This window comes from Berghia stephanieae, chromosome 3 (genome assembly GCF_034508935.2).
Source record: "Berghia stephanieae isolate SIO BIC M18660-M18661 chromosome 3, UCSD_Bste_1.3, whole genome shotgun sequence".
NCBI classification, from domain to species: Eukaryota; Metazoa; Mollusca; class Gastropoda; order Nudibranchia; family Aeolidiidae; genus Berghia; species Berghia stephanieae.
Window position 1 is genome coordinate 41,869,109 of NC_088362.1, and position 18,885 is coordinate 41,887,993.

The 18,885-nt window shown below is 35.7% G+C and overlaps 2 protein-coding genes across 2 annotated transcripts in view; one reads left to right on the forward strand and one right to left on the reverse strand.

The window, feature by feature from the left end:
- The first annotated feature begins 2,120 nt into the window (after positions 1-2,120).
- Positions 2,121-11,301, forward strand: LOC144967751 (uncharacterized). The gene is made up of 5 exons (XM_078905342.1): positions 2,121-2,856; positions 6,706-6,876; positions 7,412-7,658; positions 8,347-9,009; positions 10,684-11,301. Exons 1-5 carry the CDS (start codon positions 2,432-2,434, stop codon positions 10,846-10,848), a joined length of 1,671 nt encoding a protein of 556 aa, XP_078761468.1. The 5' UTR covers positions 2,121-2,431; the 3' UTR covers positions 10,849-11,301.
- Positions 11,302-15,695: 4,394 nt separating this feature from the next.
- LOC144969237 (gamma-aminobutyric acid type B receptor subunit 2-like) overlaps positions 15,696-18,885 on the reverse strand; it is a 49,766-nt gene continuing 46,576 nt past the window's right edge. The window contains exons 17-18 of the mRNA XM_078908349.1: positions 17,737-17,806; positions 15,696-16,489 (exon numbers count right to left, since the gene is read on the reverse strand). Coding sequence (XP_078764475.1) covers positions 15,722-16,489; positions 17,737-17,806 — 838 coding nt within the window. The 3' untranslated portion in view covers positions 15,696-15,721. The remainder of the gene's footprint in view (positions 16,490-17,736; positions 17,807-18,885) is intronic.

An 18,885-nucleotide genomic window follows, 5' to 3' on the forward strand; every position in this document is an offset into this window, starting at 1 on the left:
ACTCACATTTTCTTACCATGTCCAAGCGTAAAAGTGATTTACTTGACTTATGCCTCTTGACTCCTAGCGGAGCATAGGGCCCCAACAGCACTCTTCCATCTTCTTCTGTCCTTGGCACAGACCTTTGCCTCACTTGCCTCACTCCAGGTAAGACTGGAGACGCTCAAATCTTGGTGAAGGCTTCTCCTCCGTGTCTGTTTTGGACGACCCCGTTTCCTCTTGCCCTGTGGGTTCCATTCGAGAGCATGATTGGTTATAGAACAGGGCTCTTTCCACAGGGTATGGCCAACCCATCGCCAATTTCTGCGTCTGACCTGGACATCCATTTTTTCTTGGTTTGATCTTGTCCAAAGGTCAGCATTTGGCACTTTGTCAACCCATTTCAGCCTGAGTAGTTGTCTAAGACAGCGATTGTAAAAATGAGTTAAATGAGTACATGGTCGATAATAACAGCCTGGATTGTCCAAAAGAAATTACGTCACCTCATAGGCCAGAATGCCACAACCTACTTGTTACTCGTCGCTTTTTTGGCTTTGGGTCCCTTTTTTAAAGCGCTTTAGTTGAAATTACTCGGGATTGTTGTTTGTTTTTGTATCTTTTTTTCTGGGGTCGTTTTTTTTTTTGGTGTGTTTGTTATTGTTGCATATTTTTGACAGAGCCCGTGCTGTTTCGCCCTGTAGCAAAAGTCAATAAATATGATGCTATCATCTAGGCTTTATTGGGTAGAAAACATACAGTCCTTAAAAACACACGTCCATGGTCAACAGTCAGCATCAGTGTTATTTGAGTGCGCTAATTATTGGGGTTGAATCATCATTGTGCGGCTACTATGTGGTCTTGTGGTATGACACTCGCTTTCGGATCGGAAGGTCCTGGGTTCGAGCCTCGCTCGGCACATAGTTGAGTCATTGAAAAGACTCTTTACTGACATTCTCTAACCGTACTCATGTGTAAAATGAGTACCTGGCCGTTAACAGTGTTGTCTCTGTTCGAAACAAAATTGCAATATCGCCTAACAGGCGTCATGTCCCGTCCTAAAAGTTGAATGTTGCTCTTGACCAGAGACCCCTTGTAAAGCGCTTTGAGCACGTTTAGTCGATGTTGCGCTATATAAAAAGCTCAATTGAGAAATCTTTGTTGAGGAAATACTCGAACCATTCGGTCACATGGCCATGTGTGCTTGTTATTACTGGTCGGATTTCATGAAAGCAACTGAGTTCAGTACGACACAATGAGGTCAACAACCCGGTAGTCAGCAGTCAATAGTAATACATACAAATCACAACAAGTAAGCTTTGCTTACAATCAGTTGATGACCAGAGGCAAACAGGATCACCAATCAACCGAAAACAATCACACGTAATTTAACCAGTTAACTGCCGCACTCCACTCTACAAAAAAAACACATATTTTAAAAATTTGGCCAGAAAATCCGTCCTTCAAATATCGATTAATTTAAATGACCCTCATCTTGGCAAAAACCCTCAAACCTGGGACTTTTCGAAGATGAGGGTCATTTCAATTGATGAATATTTGAAAGAGGAGTTTTCTAGCCAAATGTTTAAATATGTTGGGTTTTTTCAGAGTACGGAAGTTAACGTGGACATCCGTAAGAAAACATACTGTCACGACTTCATTGCTGTTAATATCTATAATCAATATCCGCTTTGTTGTTTATGTCTGTTTAACGTCGGTGATTTATTAACCCATTACCAGCGGGACCAAATGTATATCAAATCACAATTTCCCTCATTACTTATCTGGTTGAAAAAGTAAACATTAACGGTTTTCACCATTTTCAGAGCAGTAACAACACTCGAGCATACTTGATCCTCGAGCTGCTTCCTTGTTATTGCTCTCTTGGTAACAATTGTACATTTTAATATCAAGTTATAGTAAAAGTAAACACAGCCTGTGAAGGCTCAACATTATTACAAAGCATTTTATTCTTTGAACGTATTGTCACTCCGCAGTATTATTAATAAAGCCAAAATGCGGTCGTATTTGAATTACCATAATTTTACACCAATGTTACGAAGTATAAATAAAACCACATTGCTAATGTTTTCTTGTCATGTTTGAAAACTTCATTTTTAACTATACCTATATTATGTGACCGATTCGCTTTTTTAGTTTATATAATTTATCTTAAAGTGGAAGTGAAGAAGTTGTGACAAAGTCCCTGATAATATAACAGTAATGTTTTGATTAGATGAGTTTCACGCCAAACATAGAAGAGCACAGTCGTATTTTTATCCAAAATCTCACCAACAACAAGAACTTCGAAAATGATGACAAGAAACAGATTATAAACAACGTCAATGCAAGTCAAAGATCACGAAGAGTAAAACACTTGTAAAAAACAAAATTGTTTTACAATGTCGTAAAGTTTTTTCACCACTCCTCTACTATCTTTCTTTCTGTTTTTAAAATGTTGAAATGTTACCGTTTGCCAAAGTGTTTATCATACACTCAATTAACATTAGCTTGGACGCCATTGCCTCCTTATGGTGTTTGTAATCCATTCACCGGACTGTATAATTGTTATTCTAATGCTGACAACTACTACAACACAAAAAGGAAGTATCATTATTTACATCGAACTCGGACTCAAAAAACTGTTTGTATCGATGTACAAACGACAGCAACTACTGTTTTTCATGGGAAATATTTAGCAAGGATGTTACGATATTTACCAAAAGAAGTGAACACAATGCGGACAGATGTGCTGGAAGAAGTAAGAGTTAAAATGGGCCATCCGAACTGGCTCAATATGTTCAAAAACAGTTTTCTAGGAGTGTCTGTCAATACAGGACCCGTGGACATCACCAACTTGCTTCTGTCCTTTGTCGAACAGTAAGTAGCGCGAGACTATAATTTCTTGTGCAGTGAATAGTTATCTGGATAAATGAATTGATCCACAATTCTGCATGTTCTGAAGCAAAAAAAAAGAGTTTTAAAAAATTGATCAGAAAACTCGTCATTCAAATATCAATTGATTGAAATGGCCTTAGGGAAGTCTCGGGTTGGGGAGTCTTTGACAAGATGAGGATCATTTCAACCGATTGATATTAACGACGACTTTTTGTCCAAAAATTTTCAAATGATTTTATTTAATTGGCAAAATTCACCAAAATTCAACAAGCTGTTCAGCAATACACAATAAGGAAAGTACCATTGTTTTCTCTTGTATATGAATATAGAGTAAATACTCAATCTGACAAGACCAATCTGTTTATTTCAATAGATAAAGGCGAATAAACGCCATTTCGACGAGCCTTTGTACCAGATTCCTTGTAAGCTCATTTATAGAAGGAACGAAAGTGACTTCACTAGTCTCTTTGTTATTGTATTTATCCAGCCATATTTATGAGTAGTTCTCAGTAAATTGTATTAATCAGACTATAAACGTTTAAGGTCACACATAGTTTTGTGTGTTTGTACGTTATATCCGGCTTGCGGATGTTGTGAAAATTTTAGCTAAACGCATAACATCAATAATTAGATCGTTTCAACATTGCATAATTATATGCTGGTGTAACACGCTCACAACATCGCCGTGCAAAAAAAGATTAAGAATTGAACACGTTTGTATAAAAGGTGCCAGGAAAAGCAAGAAAGAAAAATACCAGAAAGAAAACCTGTCTGCCTCGACTTGGGATCGAACATCCGACCTTCTGATTACAGGTCAGACGTGCTACCATTACATCACAGAGGCTCCCGATAGTTGGGACAATTTTAATACCCATATTCTTCACAAAGGTACGCGTTTTACGCCGTGGACCCTCTCTTGCATCACGCAACAAAAACATTGAACACGAGAGGACGAGATCGAAGCCATTTGAGTTGCTCTATTTCTATTATTTGAAAATATCAAATTAAGAAATTAAGGAGCAGACACCGGTTAAGATAAAGATCTGAACAAGTGTGTATAAAAGGTACCAGACAAAGCAAGAAAGAAAGATGAAAGGGATCGAACCTCAGACCTGTTCCTTTTTCTTTGTGGGAGCCGTTACAATGGCAATGGCAAGATTCATCCAAAATAAATAGATGGTTGGAAATTACTCACAATGTGATCCTTAATATAATAGTGGTTTTTAAAGTCTCATTCGTAGTGAATTTTGCTTGAGAAGCTGAAAACAGTGATGTTTGTGTGATTGTATAAGTATATTGCTTAAGAATGAAATACGTACATTTTATAGTGTTTGTGTTATTGGTTTTATTTTTGTTTTGTTTTGTTTTGTTTTTTCGGGGTTTATTTTTGGTTTGTTTTGTATTGTTTGTTTTGTTTTGTTTTGTTTTTTTTTTTGTTTTTTTTTTTTCTTGTTGTTTTTTGTGGAACAGTAGTTTAATTTCATCGGGATAGTCTATTTTGCATAATTGAATAGTAATAATTTTTGCTTGAGATGCTTTCATTGATAGAGCCAGACGTAGTGATTTTGACGTCAAGTCCCATTCTATATAAACACAACCGATCGTTGATTTTGACGTCAAGTCCCATTCTATAAACACAACCGATCGTTGATTTTGACGTCAAGTCCCATTCTATAAACACAACCGATCGTTGATTTTGACGTCGTCCCATTCTATAAGCACAACCGATCGTTGATTTTGACGTCAAGTCCCATTCTATAAGCACAACCGATCGTTGATTTTGACGTAAAGTCCCATTCTATAAACACAACCGATCGTTGATTTTGACGTCAAGTCCCATTCTATAAACACAACCAATCGTTGATTTTGACGTCAAGTCCCATTCTATAAACACAACCGATCGTTGATTTTGACGTCAAGTCCCATTCTATAAACACAACCGATCGTTGATTTTGACGTCAAGTCCCATTCTATAAACACAACCGATCGTTGATTTTGACGTAAAGTCCCAGTCTATAAACACAACCGATCGTTGATTTTGACGTCAAGTCCCATTCTATAAGCACAACCGATCGTTGATTTTGACATCAAGTCCCATTCTATAAGCACAACCGATCGTTAATTTTGACGTAAAGTCCCATTCTATAAACACAACCGATCGTTGATTTTGACGTCAAGTACCATTCTATAAGCACAACCGATCGTTGATTTTGCGTTATGGTATAAATTAGGTGGTATTAGGCGTGAGAAATAAAAGAATAATATGGTTTGCATGATTGTATAATATACGTTGCTTAAGACTATACGCACATAATTTGGTGGAAGAGTTATTTGTAGGACAGCAGTTTATTTAGCGAGAAGGTAAGTGCTAAATCACTAATAAATGTGCTTTCAGCGTTGCCAAAATGACTATGGTAATGCTTGTTAAACGCAAACTCTACTAATTTCAGCTCCTCATGCCTAATTCATTATCATCACGCAAAATCCAATATCGTTTGTGTTTATGGTTGTCGTTATTCACAGACCCGTCTGTGGTTTGATCACAGAGGATAGTGGATTTTTCGTGACGATAGTGAATTAGGTGTGAGAAGCTGAAAATAGTAGAGTTTACCAGTGTGTTTCTTTTAATATTGACACATTTCAGATTTGAATAACTCCAAAGCTATGTAAGATTTCATCTCACGGTTTTTTTGCCAATGGTGCAGAACATATTTAAGTTTTGATTGCGCCCTTTGGTAGCGAGTTACGATGTCATGAGTATAAATTAAATGGGTAATTTTTAAATATATCGTAATTTACAGTATGTTTGTTTTAATCATTGACACTGTTCAGGTCTGAATACCCCAAGAACACCTGCAACGACATCAATTTGGTTTTCAACATATCAATTCAAGTTTATTAAAGTATTTTCTGATATCCTACTTGTGATCAATGGTTTATTGGTCATATTGACATTAACTCTCTCCTTACCAGCCATTTTCAGAATTTTCCCCAAAACTTCATCCCCATCCAACACAAAAATAGACATTTCTAGCTCAAACAGAAAAGCAGCACGCACATTCTATACATAATATTGTATCGACAATATGAGCTCTGTTACAGAATGTCAAGTTTTTGTAGCTATAGCAAAAAGAAATGAAATCTGGATGAGAAAAGTGATGGTTCCATGGTAACAAATGTGACGATTTTCCAATAGGTGGTAAAGAGAGGGTTAATCCGGTTATTGGCCACGCCGAATGGTTTTGTTTTGTTTTGTTTTTTTGGTTAATTTCTTATTCGTTTATTTCTTATTATTTTTATAGTGCGTGGAAATATGGATAGTATGCGGGTGGCTTAGAAACTCACAACATTGTAATCCGGAATTATAACGGACCAACGCACCAAACTATATGTAACCATGAACTTTTATAGTCTGGATATTACAGTTTAGTGAGAATTATAAATATGGGTGGCAAAAAACAATAACAAAGACCTGAATGACGTCATCTTCATTCTATCTATATATATGCGCGCACGCGCGCGCACACACACACACACACACACACACATACATATATATATATATATATATATATATTAACTTTCAGATATGTTTTATATGAAACCATTATATATATATATGAAATAGAGGTTGGTTTTAGTTTTACGTAGCCTGGTGGAGAAATAAATAAGGGATTATAAAGTATATTAAATGTGGTGAGTCCATAGAAATTTGCTTTAAGAATGACCATATTAATCTTTTTTTCATCATATAATCTCTCAAATTTCATCTCTATACCAAGATTATACTTTTTTGCTAATCTTTTCTTTTCTTGTTGTTTTTTTTTAAAGTTATTTCGAGGACATCGATTTGGAAATTGAATGCCTGATTGTGCTGCTTTTGGGGTCCATGTCTGACAAGCTTGCACAGTTGAAGCGTTGTCATCGTCAACATGGAGATCTTCAGAGCTACTCACGACAACTGTATGAGTATGAAGCTTTCAGATCTGTCACAAACCCAGGGTAAGTTGATGAATTTAACCCTCAAAGGTGAACATTATTGACATCTTATTTTCTCATATCTGAAATAGGTTAATAACCACAAGCCATGACTTGTTGTCGTGTGGAATGTCACTCATCTTTGGACTTATGTGTCTCCGGTTCGAGTCTGTACGGCGCAAAGTTGAGTCCTTGGAAAAAAATCCCCACTGTATCTCTCGTTGTACCCTTTGATGAGATGTTTTTCTACCCCTAAGTGATTTCTGCCAGGTCTAAGTGGCACAACTTCCGGATGGACAATTGAAATAATTGGGAATAATCACTGGTGCCGGAGAAAAATGGAACATACTCTCCTATAATTGTCTTTACATCTTGATCAATCGGGCTAGCTATCGGGTAATCTCTGTAATGCATAACGTTTGATAAATAATCAGGAGTTTTGAGGTTCAATCCCCCGTCAAAGAAGGCGAATATGTTAAGTAACAATTTTTTGGGGCCTAACGGTTATGAATGAATGAATTCATTACTTATCAGCAACTTCAATTTGATAATTTTACAGGCATGTGGCTCTGGCAAACTCTTTAGCAATGATCAGGATTCTATTTCTACTACAACAACTTGCAACCATGCCTGAGTCCAAACCAACAAATGACAGAGATGACGGTGTTGGATGTCGTAGAACTGACGTCAAAACCAGACTAAGCAAGTCTCCACCATGCAGCAAATTAGACAAAGTTCGAATATTGCTGTCCGACCTTTTTATTGCTGCTGTCCTCAGAGAAGCAGCTTTGAATCCAAACCCACTGGTACGTAGAGGTTCAGTAAGGAAAGACTTCGTTTTCAGCTCTCTTTGATGCTATACAAAATAGCCATATTTCTATATGCTTTGTGGTCTGATTGTATGCCAGTCAGCTTGCATGGTAGATCAAAGGTTCGAATCCTGCTGTTGGCTGCAAAAAGTTGAATCCGTAGGACAGGCTCTTTACTCGCATTTTCTCACCACGAAATATGTAACAGCTTTGTTTGTTTTGAAACAAAATTATACAAGTGTCTGATAAGCTGCATGTCCAGTCCTACAGATGGTTTGATATTGCTGTTTGGTTGGGACCCTTTGTAAAGCGCTTGGGGCAAATCTAGTGGTTATTACGCGGTATCTTGTCAAAACAAATTAATAACAATATTTTAACATTATAGAGTAGGTACTCAATAAGAACGACATACTAAAGAGAAACCTTTTGGTTGTTTTATACTGTTTTAAAAGTCAACGATCATTTTAATCGATCGATATTTGGAGGATGAGTTTTCTGACCAAAATTTTTAGTACATGTTTTTTTTTTCAGACTACAGCAATACAGCAGTTTTTTTATGGTACTTTTCCATTATTTAATTTTACATATAATTCTTAGTGAAATATTTACTTGTAACACATGTTTGTGTCATTCGAATGAACATCAAAACCACAACTTTCATGGAATAACTCTTTGTTTAATCCAGATTCTTCAGTACTCATTTCAAGTAATGACTCATACCATCCAAGGAATATTTCAAAATGAATCAAACAAAAACAATACTGCAGTTGAGGGCAAGAGGGGAGGCAATTTCAGAGAAAACGATATTGATGAAGTTGTGACACCATCCAAATCAGAACATGTCCGAAGAAGCTATTTGGGGAATCGTATACCTGTAACATCAGTTGAAAATTGGAAAACTGAAACAATTAAGTTTTCAAATTTGTTGAAAAAACAAGCTTTATCCACCGGTAAAGAAAGTAGTAAACCTGATGGTTATCTCGAGAAACAAACAATTTCAACTAATAAAGTACATGGAAGTAATTACGAGGGTTTGAAAGATATAGACAGAATTGTAGATCGAACAAGTACAATTGTTAATTGCCTCAAAGGTGGCAATGTACCCGGAATTACGTACCATAAACAATCTTCATATATTCAAACACAAAGTGTTAATACTGTTAATATTCAAGAAGAATCTCTCTCGGCGTTCATGGAAAGACGAGTTGAACCTCAACGTCTGTATGGATGGGGTTGGACCCAGGAGCTAGGTGTGATCTGTCAGGGATGCGTAGCCTTATCCGGCTTAGGAGAAGATATTCAGCAATCAGTCTTGGAGTTTGGGAGGACAATACTTTTCATTAGACAGGTAAGCATGATGAAAATCATGGTTTTCTAATCTAGCAATCTTTTACCACTGTTTTTTGCTGGTATTATTTCAAAATTATAATTTTTGTTGAAAACAAAGTAGTCCTTCAGACTCATTAGGCCCATTAGGCACACAAAGCCGGAATGTATCCCGGATTCTATATTATGAAATAGACAATAGTAATTGCTTGCTATCCTTTTGATAGGATGCCAGTCTATCGCAATGTACTTTCCACCAGATCTAGCTGACCCAGCTACCCAAGCACTTCTGGGTGTGGACAGGGGAGAGGGGGGGGGGCACCATAGAAATCGCCACAGAACCCAGGATCGATCTTCGCCCCTTTTCCTGTGAAGCGAGTGCTCTACGACAGAGCTATTGGGACCACCAGAATCTTTAAAGACAAGATTATTATAAATAACACTACTGTTCTCGGTGTAATTTTTTAATAATGAAAACAATGTAATTTGGATTTCAAGCACGTGTCTACGATAAGGAATTAAGACTCGCAAAGCATAGATAGTTCGAAGATGACGTCACTCATGTCTTTGTTATTGTTTTTTGGGGTTTGTTTTTTTTTTTGCCATCCGCGTTTATAAGTAATTCTCACCAAATCTTATTAACCTGACTATAAACGTTCATTGTTACACACAATTTTGTGTGTCGGTCCGTTATACTTCTTAGCTTCTTAGCCAAGCGCAGTCTATCTATAGTAGCTTTTTAAAAGTCATTTGACTCTCGATTATGGAGCAGTTTATGGATCAATGAAATAAACTTGTAGAGTGACCAATTTGATTCAACGTCGATTTGAAGTAGCAAGGACTATCCCGCACAAATCTTTGGGCCTCTTTTTCGCTCACGAAGTGCCCGAATTCGCGTCAAAATATGGGACGAAGCCGTTTCGTATATGCTATTTTTAAAAATTAATTACGACGCTGTTTATCGATGAATATGACTGAAAGTTGGAACACAGTTAGAAAAAAAGGTAATTTTAGATTATGTCAAGCGACAAAACTCGTACGATTACCAGAAGACCGTTAAAAATAGATTTTTACTCTTTGGAGTAAAATATTTCTAAAACTACCGGGCGTGGAGGTTTTGTCGCTGACAAGGTAATACATGAACATTTCTTCTTTTTGGTTTTAAAATTTCATATGAATATGACGAGTACTTTTCCCGTATCTTACAAAACACCATCCTAATTTGCTCTTCAAGTTTCAATCTTTTAATCCAATTATTACGCAAGATACAACCAAAGGTCGAAAAAAAATGCCGAAAAAGCGTCCCATATTTTCGCGTTTTTTTCCTCTTTGCGGTCATCCAAATAAATGACACCTTTGAAACTGCATAACTTGTTTATTTATGAATGGATTTTCAAAATTCAAAAACATTTTTACTCAGTGGAGATAGGGCTTTGATTTTAGACAAACATTTTTCTTAGTCCTTGCTATTTGAAGAAACCTAGCTACATAGAACGTCATTTTAATCGAATGTGTTCTAGATTTATATCACGATACGATTTTTGTTGGGAATTATTTTGACCTTAAAGCGAAATACCGAGTTTTCAAATTTAAAAATGCATTTGGCTATGTAAATGAGCTTTATAAACGTGCGTGCTGATCTAGATATTTTTATATATTATTTTATTAATGTCTTAATTTGCTTTAATTATTTCAGATGAGTTCGTTTGATGAAATCGATGCCTATCAAAAAGACAAATACCTCAAACAACTGGTGTCTTATCTCAAAGGATTCCCAGACTGCCAAAACAAAATACTTCTTATCTCATTGTGCACTGCATATTTATTCTCAAACAAAATGGACACGACTACACCTCACTGACTCACCAATTCAATTTAAACAAAAAAAAATGAATTTGTGACCCACCGTGCCAGTCTTGTATCATGTTAGCAAGAAGTAAATGAAGACCATTGAATCGAAACGGTCAGAATTCAGAAATTTACGATTTCTGAGGCTTAAGAATCAACACTCTTTGTCCTCAAAGGAGGTTACCGGTCAGACTTGCTACCATTTTTAAAATTTTTAATTGAGCTTTTTTGTAGCGCAATATCCACTAAATGTGCTCAAATCGCTTTACAAGGGGTCCCTGGTCAACAGCAACATTTAACATGTAGGACGGGACATGACGCCGGTTAGGCATTACATCACAGAGGTTCTCGATAGTTAATTTTAATTCCTATATTCTTCACAGGCGTATGCGTTTTACGCTGTGAACCCTCGCTTGCATCACACAACACAAAAATTGAACACGAGAGGACGAGGAGAAGACATTAGAGTAGCTCCATTTTTATTTTTGAAAATATCAAATTGAGAAATGAAGTGCTTTAAGATTCGACATATAGCACTATATAAATGTTCTCATTATTATTATTATTATTATTATTATTATTATTATTATTATTATTATTATTATTATTATTATTATTATTATATTATTATTATTATTATTATTATTATTATTATTATCATCATCATCATCATCATTATTATTATTATTATTATTATTATTATTATTATTATTATTATTATTATTATTATTATTATTATTTTTATATAGATTCAAATAATTTGAAAAATTAATTTAAGTTAAACTAAAAGCCTACTTTGAAGAGATCAGATTGAGGAAATTAGGGAGCAGGCATAGGTGTGAGATAAAGATCTATAAAAGTGTGTATGAAACGCACTTGTTCAAATCTTTATCTTACGCCAGAAAACTTCTCCTTCAAATATTATACGTGTTATTCAAGGGTACAGCACTTAACTGATTGAAGCAAAAATGATTGTCTGTTTTCAGGTTGTTTTTTTGTTTTTTTTTTTTTGGTTTTGTTTGTTTGTTTGTATTTAAAGAAACATTGCACTCCTCAATGAAGGCAATTTTAAAAGTCAAATGTTATAAATAAAGTTAAAGACTAAATGTTAAGACGGATTAACATTATCGTTTTTTTAGCTTGGGCGACCGAAGAGTTTCTGGAATTACAGAATTTATAAAGGACAACAGACAAAGCCGGTGATAAGACATGGAATGAGATAAAAAGTTAGCTCAGGATAGAGAAGGATGGATACTGTTTGTCTGTGGCCTATACTTTGACCCAGGGTGAAAAAGGCAATGATGATGATGAAGATGATGATGATGATGATGATGATGATGATGATGATGATGATGATGATGATGATGATGATGATTGGCTTGAAGTAAAAAATAAATAAAATAAAATAAAATAAAATCCCTTTATTCATCCCATAGAGGAAAATTGTCTCTAGGGTCTATTCCAAGACTGAAATAACCCAGACGCCAGCCGCAGTGCTGCGCACACAAATTGAGCTAGGGCGAGGTGACTTGCTCAAGGCCGCACAGCGCAGTAACGGGTGATCGAACTAGGTACCTTTCGGGTACGAAGCAAAGATCGTACTGCTGAGCCACGCTCCCCCCCCCCCTCCCCCAAGTATTAGTATTACACTCTTCTGGTGCAACAGGCAAATGGATAAAAACCAGTAAAATAATAATAATAAGCATTTTAGAGACGTGATGATATGTTTTTATTTCTTGTTCATGTATTTATGAATCACACCCATGGTATGGTGGCGGACTTCTCCGTAATATCAGGAGATACAAACCACAAAATAAACGTAAAATTAACTTAGTCTCTAATGTTATTGAATCAGTGCAGGGAACATAACAAGACATGTACCTTACGATATAACGTTGATAACAGTAAACTGGTGCATCTGATAAAACGTATTTTCATTTTTGCGCAAAATAATAAAAAAAATTACTTCAAAGATAAATTTATCAAATTGACCCATTACTTGACAAAATGTTTCAGCCCTGAAACTTCAAAGAAGTTACAGATTTGAAACTTTTTGGCAAGCTGGAGCTCATCTTCATCTATAGGGAATGAGATTAGCGGAAGAGTAGCGTCCCTTGATTGGACGTCACCCATAGTCTGTGACGTCATCGGCGGAAAAGTTATTAGAGAGAGAACGTCGTGTTGGTTGTGCGCATGCGTCTCTCGTCCTCGCTTCCGGTGAAAGCGGCTTGAAACACTTCAAAACTAAATTGACGTTCTCTCTGTAAGGTGACGTCCACTCAAGGGACGCTACTCTTCCGCTAATCTCATTCCCTATAGATGTCTAACCGGTTGACTCCCGCAACCTGGAAAAAAGCTGTATTGATAAATTTGGTTTCAAAGTTTTTGCCAAGATGATAGTCATTTAAATCGGTCTAGAACGGTTTTTCAAGCCAAATTTTTAAATTCAAGTTTGTTTCCAGAGTACGGTGTCAACTTCTTTTCTTACCAATTTTTAAAAGCTTTTTGGGCCAAATGACGGCAACACCAAATGTAAATCTCTGCTATAGATGTATTAAAAAATTACCAAGAATATTAATGAAATAATATCAAACCATTTATCATTATTTTTGAAGTTGGTTCTTTTCTTGGAGCAATTACGTTTCAATATGGTGCACAGCTCCATTCACAAAGATGTGTTATATATTGTCAAAATATCATAGCCATAATATTGGTATTGATAGATTGATATCACGAAGTCATAGCGAATGATTGCGAGGATATGTATCTATACTCCGGTCTTCTTCTTCTTCTTCTTCTTTATTATTATTATTATTATTATTATTATTATTATTATTATTATTATTATTATTATTATTATTATTATTATTATTATTATTATTATTATTGTTATTATTATTATCACCAGGGCGAACGCTGCCATACATAATGAAATGAAAAAACGAAAACGTTGTTGTTGAAGAAGATGCTATCGTTATTTAATGGACGATTGGAGAATACGATGCAGTAAGACAATATTTACAGGACATGTACAGTAGAAAAACCATGTACAGCAGAAGTATACACAGCAGTATGTACAGCAGGTCGGCATCAAATTTTATAAACATAATATAATATGTGGAATTGTAATTAATATGATAACAAAGATGGAATGTCTCCACATATGTCATTTAAATCATAATCAAATAGAAATATAGTTAAAGTAGTGCGTAAAACATGAATACTACTCATTATGATATTGAAGTAAACATTCATTTGGGTGATAGACCAATGATGTCTTTAACTTTTAATATTAAGAGAACATGAAATAATAAATAATTGAATACAATGAATTATACAAATCCAAGTATATCTCTGCGAACACAATATGGCTACAAACCTAAGATAATTTAATCATGAATCATAATAATTAAATGAAAAATCAAAACTTATATTTCTGGTGCGTTTTCTATCGAAAATTTAACAGACAATCCAGTAAAGTACGTGATGGGCTTAAATCCGAAATGTTTAACAATATATAAAAAAGATAGCACAGTTAAAACTGTATAGTGATTAAATAATGATCAAGTTAAAACTATATCACAGTCAGGGTTAGAACCTCCACGTATGAAGAAGAAAATAAAATGAATGATGATTAATTCTACAAAAACTCATTATAATGTCAAAAGTCACGAAAATCTTAAATGTGTTCACATTGAGAAGAATTATAAATAACGATAACAATGACGACAGTGGGCAGAATTATAAACGACAGCAATAATGAGTGACGAAAACTGACAAAGAGTGGCAACTGAGCACCAAACAAAATTAACAATTCTGGTCTAACCACAACAACAGCTTACACGTTTTTGAAGGCTTCCAGGCTTCTGGGAGGCTGTTCCACTCCTTTGCTGTTTTGGGGAAAAACCTCGATTGTCTGTGCGTTGTTTTTGAGGCTGGAATATTGTATGCCAATTGATGTATTGTACGAGCCCTCTGTCGGCGGGGCGAAAGTTTAGGCCGAAACTTGGATGTGATGTTAATTTGACCGTGGTGATATTTGTAAAAGATAATGAGTCATTACTGTTGACTATGGGTAAAGAGTGGCAGTAATCCAATGATCTTCATGTTGTCTGTTATTTCTTCTTTGTAACCTTTATCCGAAGGCAAAACGACGTATCTGCACATTTCAAGTTTGAATGGCGTTTTAGCTGCGTAGAGAACTAGCTAGCTATCAGTCTCTCTCCACCTCCCTCTCTCTCTCTTTCTCTCTCTCTCTCTCTCTCCCTCTCTCTCTCTCTCTGTCTCTCTCTCTCTCTCTCTCTCTCTCTCTCTCTCTCTCTCTCTCTCTCTCTCTCTCTCTCTCTCTCTCTGACAAAAGAAGGATATTCTTTTAATACAATTCAAACAATCAGCATTTTGTCGAATTCTTTCCTCTGCCTTGGTCAGTATCATTGTCAGAGCAGTTGTGGTTTTTTCTGCTTTTTAAAAAGATTCAAATTTTTTTCTCGGGCCTGATGTACCTCTTTTATTACATATTTGGGTATAAGAATAATGTTTCATGAGAGTAATAATTGTATGTGATCCAGAAATCTAATTAGCCTTATTCCAATCACATTGATGTATATTTGTCGTCGTAAAACACTAAGAAAATAATTTTTCATTTTGTTTTCTTTCAAATAAATTTATATAAATCTTCAAGTTGGAGCCAATTTAAAATAATGACATTTTGAAATGATTTATATGCTTTTTCTGGCTGTTCAGGTACAGGGAGCTAGTCAACTTCTCTAAACCCCTCTTTGCCAGACGGCCATATTATTGCGAAATGTCTGTAGGATTGATTATCAAATGAAAGACTTGCTTTGTTGATTATCTCTTTACTTATATTTCGTTTGACACAGCCCAGTTTATTTCACAATCAAATCAACTGTACTACTTTTATCAGTTGTCTGGGTATAGCTTTTTTGTTTCCAACTGGCCTTCAACCCCATGTTTGACCTTCCAAATATCCCAGACCATCCTTTAAGTTTGACCCCGGCCTTGAACTTTATTTCTTGTATGAACGTGTCGTCATGATAAGTATTGGAGAAATGTCTCGGCATTTGTGGTTTTTGCGCTGATCTGACACTTTTACTCCCGTCCATTTCTTTCAATACATCACAATCTTCTTCCTCTTTTAATACTGACACGATGTTTGTGTCGGACAAAGATCTCTTGAATAAGATAGACCGGTCTGCCGTTAACATCTTGTCGCTTTGATCAAGGACAACTTCTGTCAGTGCCAACGGGGAAATTTTCAATGTCTTAAACTTCATGTCCGTCACACTCGTGTGAATATCTTGGCCAATTCCTAAACTATCAGTTGTAACAATCTTGGGCGTATAAATTTCCGAATTTTCGTTAATGTTTTTTCCATATTTTGTTTGGTTGTTTATGTTTTGTTTTAATGTTTCATTTAAAGTCGAAACTTCTTGAGGCAACCATGACGAACTTATAGTTTTGATGTCTTTCTGTTCAATATCATTGGGTGTTTGTACTTTGGCTCTCTCGGCAGAATGGCAGTCGATAATCGTGTCAGTTGTAATGTTCCGACTCATGCGAATGTTGAAGTTCACAGATTGATTTTGCTCAATACCACTGCTGCTCTTTCTGTTGTGACGTCTATAAGATATAATCTGGAGATATGATAACGAATATTGAGTGTTAAAGCACATATTTTACATGACACATTACGTACCTGATGATATGCATTATGTTTTATGAACCATTCGTCAAAATCTAAACAGAAAGTCAAAATTGATTGAATTATGGAAATAACACTGTGACTTACTTTATATGCATGTAATGGGTTTCTTTACGTCCTGAAAAAATAAATGCGTGAACTCTTTAACGGAACCCATGATTCTAAGGAGCGTTGATCATTGTTACTTAAGACCATTTTGTCACACGCCTATCGGGAATCACAATTCTAGTTTGATATGTGAGGTATTTTGATTTATTCTTGCCGAATCAAGCAAAAATAAAAAGGGAATCGGGAATCACAATTCTAGTTTGATATGTGAGGTCTTTTGATTATTCTTGCCGAATCAAGCAACAATAAAAAGGCCATATTTTGAAAAATTGTGTTCACAATGCTTTTGATATAGCCATGAAGACAGGATAGATTACTCGACAGTTACTTTTTCATGCTTTGTGTAATCACTAACACGGAGACTTTTAGAAAAGTTGCTCGGGGTTTAAATTTAACGCACCTCGTTCTTTTCATGGCTTTCAATGAGCAGTCATTTTGAAATTACTGGACAAGCGCAAAAATTGTAAAGCGCTTTGAGCACGTTTGGTGGGTATAAGATTCATGATAAGCCAAATTTGATATCATATAATATGGTGAATCAATACGGTCACAAGGGATCTACTTCCATTACGATTTGCCGGCCCACAATTATATATACTCTCACATCGTTTTTGTTACTGTCTCCAACAACGTTGTTTCATCCAAATCTTAGAATCATCAGGGAGTCCTGAAACACCAGAACTCCCTGATGATTCCAAGATTTGGATGTAACAACGTTGTTGGAGAAAGTAACAAAAAACGAGGTGAAAATAAATAAATAATTCGCTCTAAGAAACTGTCAAGCACTCTGCGTGTTTCCAGTCAACTCCCCTCATATATATATATATATATATATATATATATATATATATATATATATATATATATATATATATATATATGTGGGGGAGTGTGTTTATCTGTGGGAAGGAGAGAGAGGGAGAGAGAGAGAGAGAGAGGAGAGAGAGATAGAAGAGAGAGAGAGAATAGAGAGAGAGAGAGAACAGAGAGAGAGAGAAGAGAGAGAGAGAGAAGAGAGAGAGAGAGAGAGAGAGAGAGAGAGAGAGAGAGAGAGAGAGAGAGAGATCTTACCTTGGGTAGGAAAAGAAGTCCAAGTGTCACAGAGGACATCGTAATCTGCATTAAATTGTACAGGACATATCTGAAAAGAATAAACATTTATTTTCAATAATATAAGATAACTTTTAAACCCATTTTTAAATAATCTATTTATGAAATGTAAATACAAAGATTCGCGAGGTCCCAGGTTTTTGCCAAGATGAGAGTCATTTAAATCGATCGATATTCGAAGAACGATTTTTTCTGGCCAATTTTGAAATACATGACATACAAGATTACGGCATTTGACTGATAATTAGGGATATCATTATTTTTTTGTGGCTTTGGCTTTCAAGTAAGTGAGATGATAATTGACTTTCAGCCTGAAGGTCCCGGGTCCGAATCCTGATGTAAGCAGGGAAATGTTGAGTCTTTGTAAAATACTCATCACTGACGTTCCCTCATGCTGATTGGACAAAACCCGTCGGATGTCGCACGAGTTAGTTATTTGGGATACGAGCGAATAAAGGGGAAAAATCGTTATCTGCATGATTTTCATTTTTTCACTTCATCGTATTTATTATTCATCCAACTACATTCTCACGAAAGGATTTTACAGTTTGAAGCTTATAAAAAATTAAATTTAATTAATGTTTCTGAACTCTATCAAAGCGAAGTACAGTACCTTCAAAAATCTGCATCTTTGGTAGAGGAATTCTATTCAGCGCTAAGAACCGAAAAAAATATTTTACCAAACCCCAACATTGTGAGTATCATTCTGTTTGTCGTTGTTCGATATTTGGAATCGAAGTCAGTGTCCATGAATATAAGCTACATTGAGTCAGTATTATGACGGCGCATAGCTATCTTCAAACAAAACGAATGACGCGAAAAGCAATCATCCAACATTTCATTTACTGACCCGTGTGAAATGTTGTGTCATTAATAAAACCATGCTTACATTGAAAGATATCTTAAAGTAAATATCAATAAATATCTGAAAACCAAAATAACATCACGAACGACATTGTAACTACGAGTACATAGAGAATAATCATCCAGCGAGGATTAGACTGCACACGAACCTCCTCCTCCTCCTCCTCCTCCTCCCCCTCCTCCCCCTCTTCCTCCTCCTCCTCCTCCTCCTCCTAAAGTATCATGCTACGTAATCAAGAAGGGCTT

What these genes read in the sequence shown, in the direction of transcription:
- LOC144967751 (XM_078905342.1), top strand. Translation starts at nt 2,432, where the DNA reads ATGTTGAAATGTTACCGTTTGCCAAAGTGTTTATCATACACTCAATTA. An exon ending in CTTCTGTCCTTTGTCGAACA is followed by an intron (nt 2,857 to 6,705) that starts GTAAGTAGCGCG and finishes TTTTTTTTAAAG; the next exon opens with TTATTTCGAGGACATCGATT. An exon ending in CTTTGAATCCAAACCCACTG is followed by an intron (nt 7,659 to 8,346) that starts GTACGTAGAGGT and finishes TGTTTAATCCAG; the next exon opens with ATTCTTCAGTACTCATTTCA.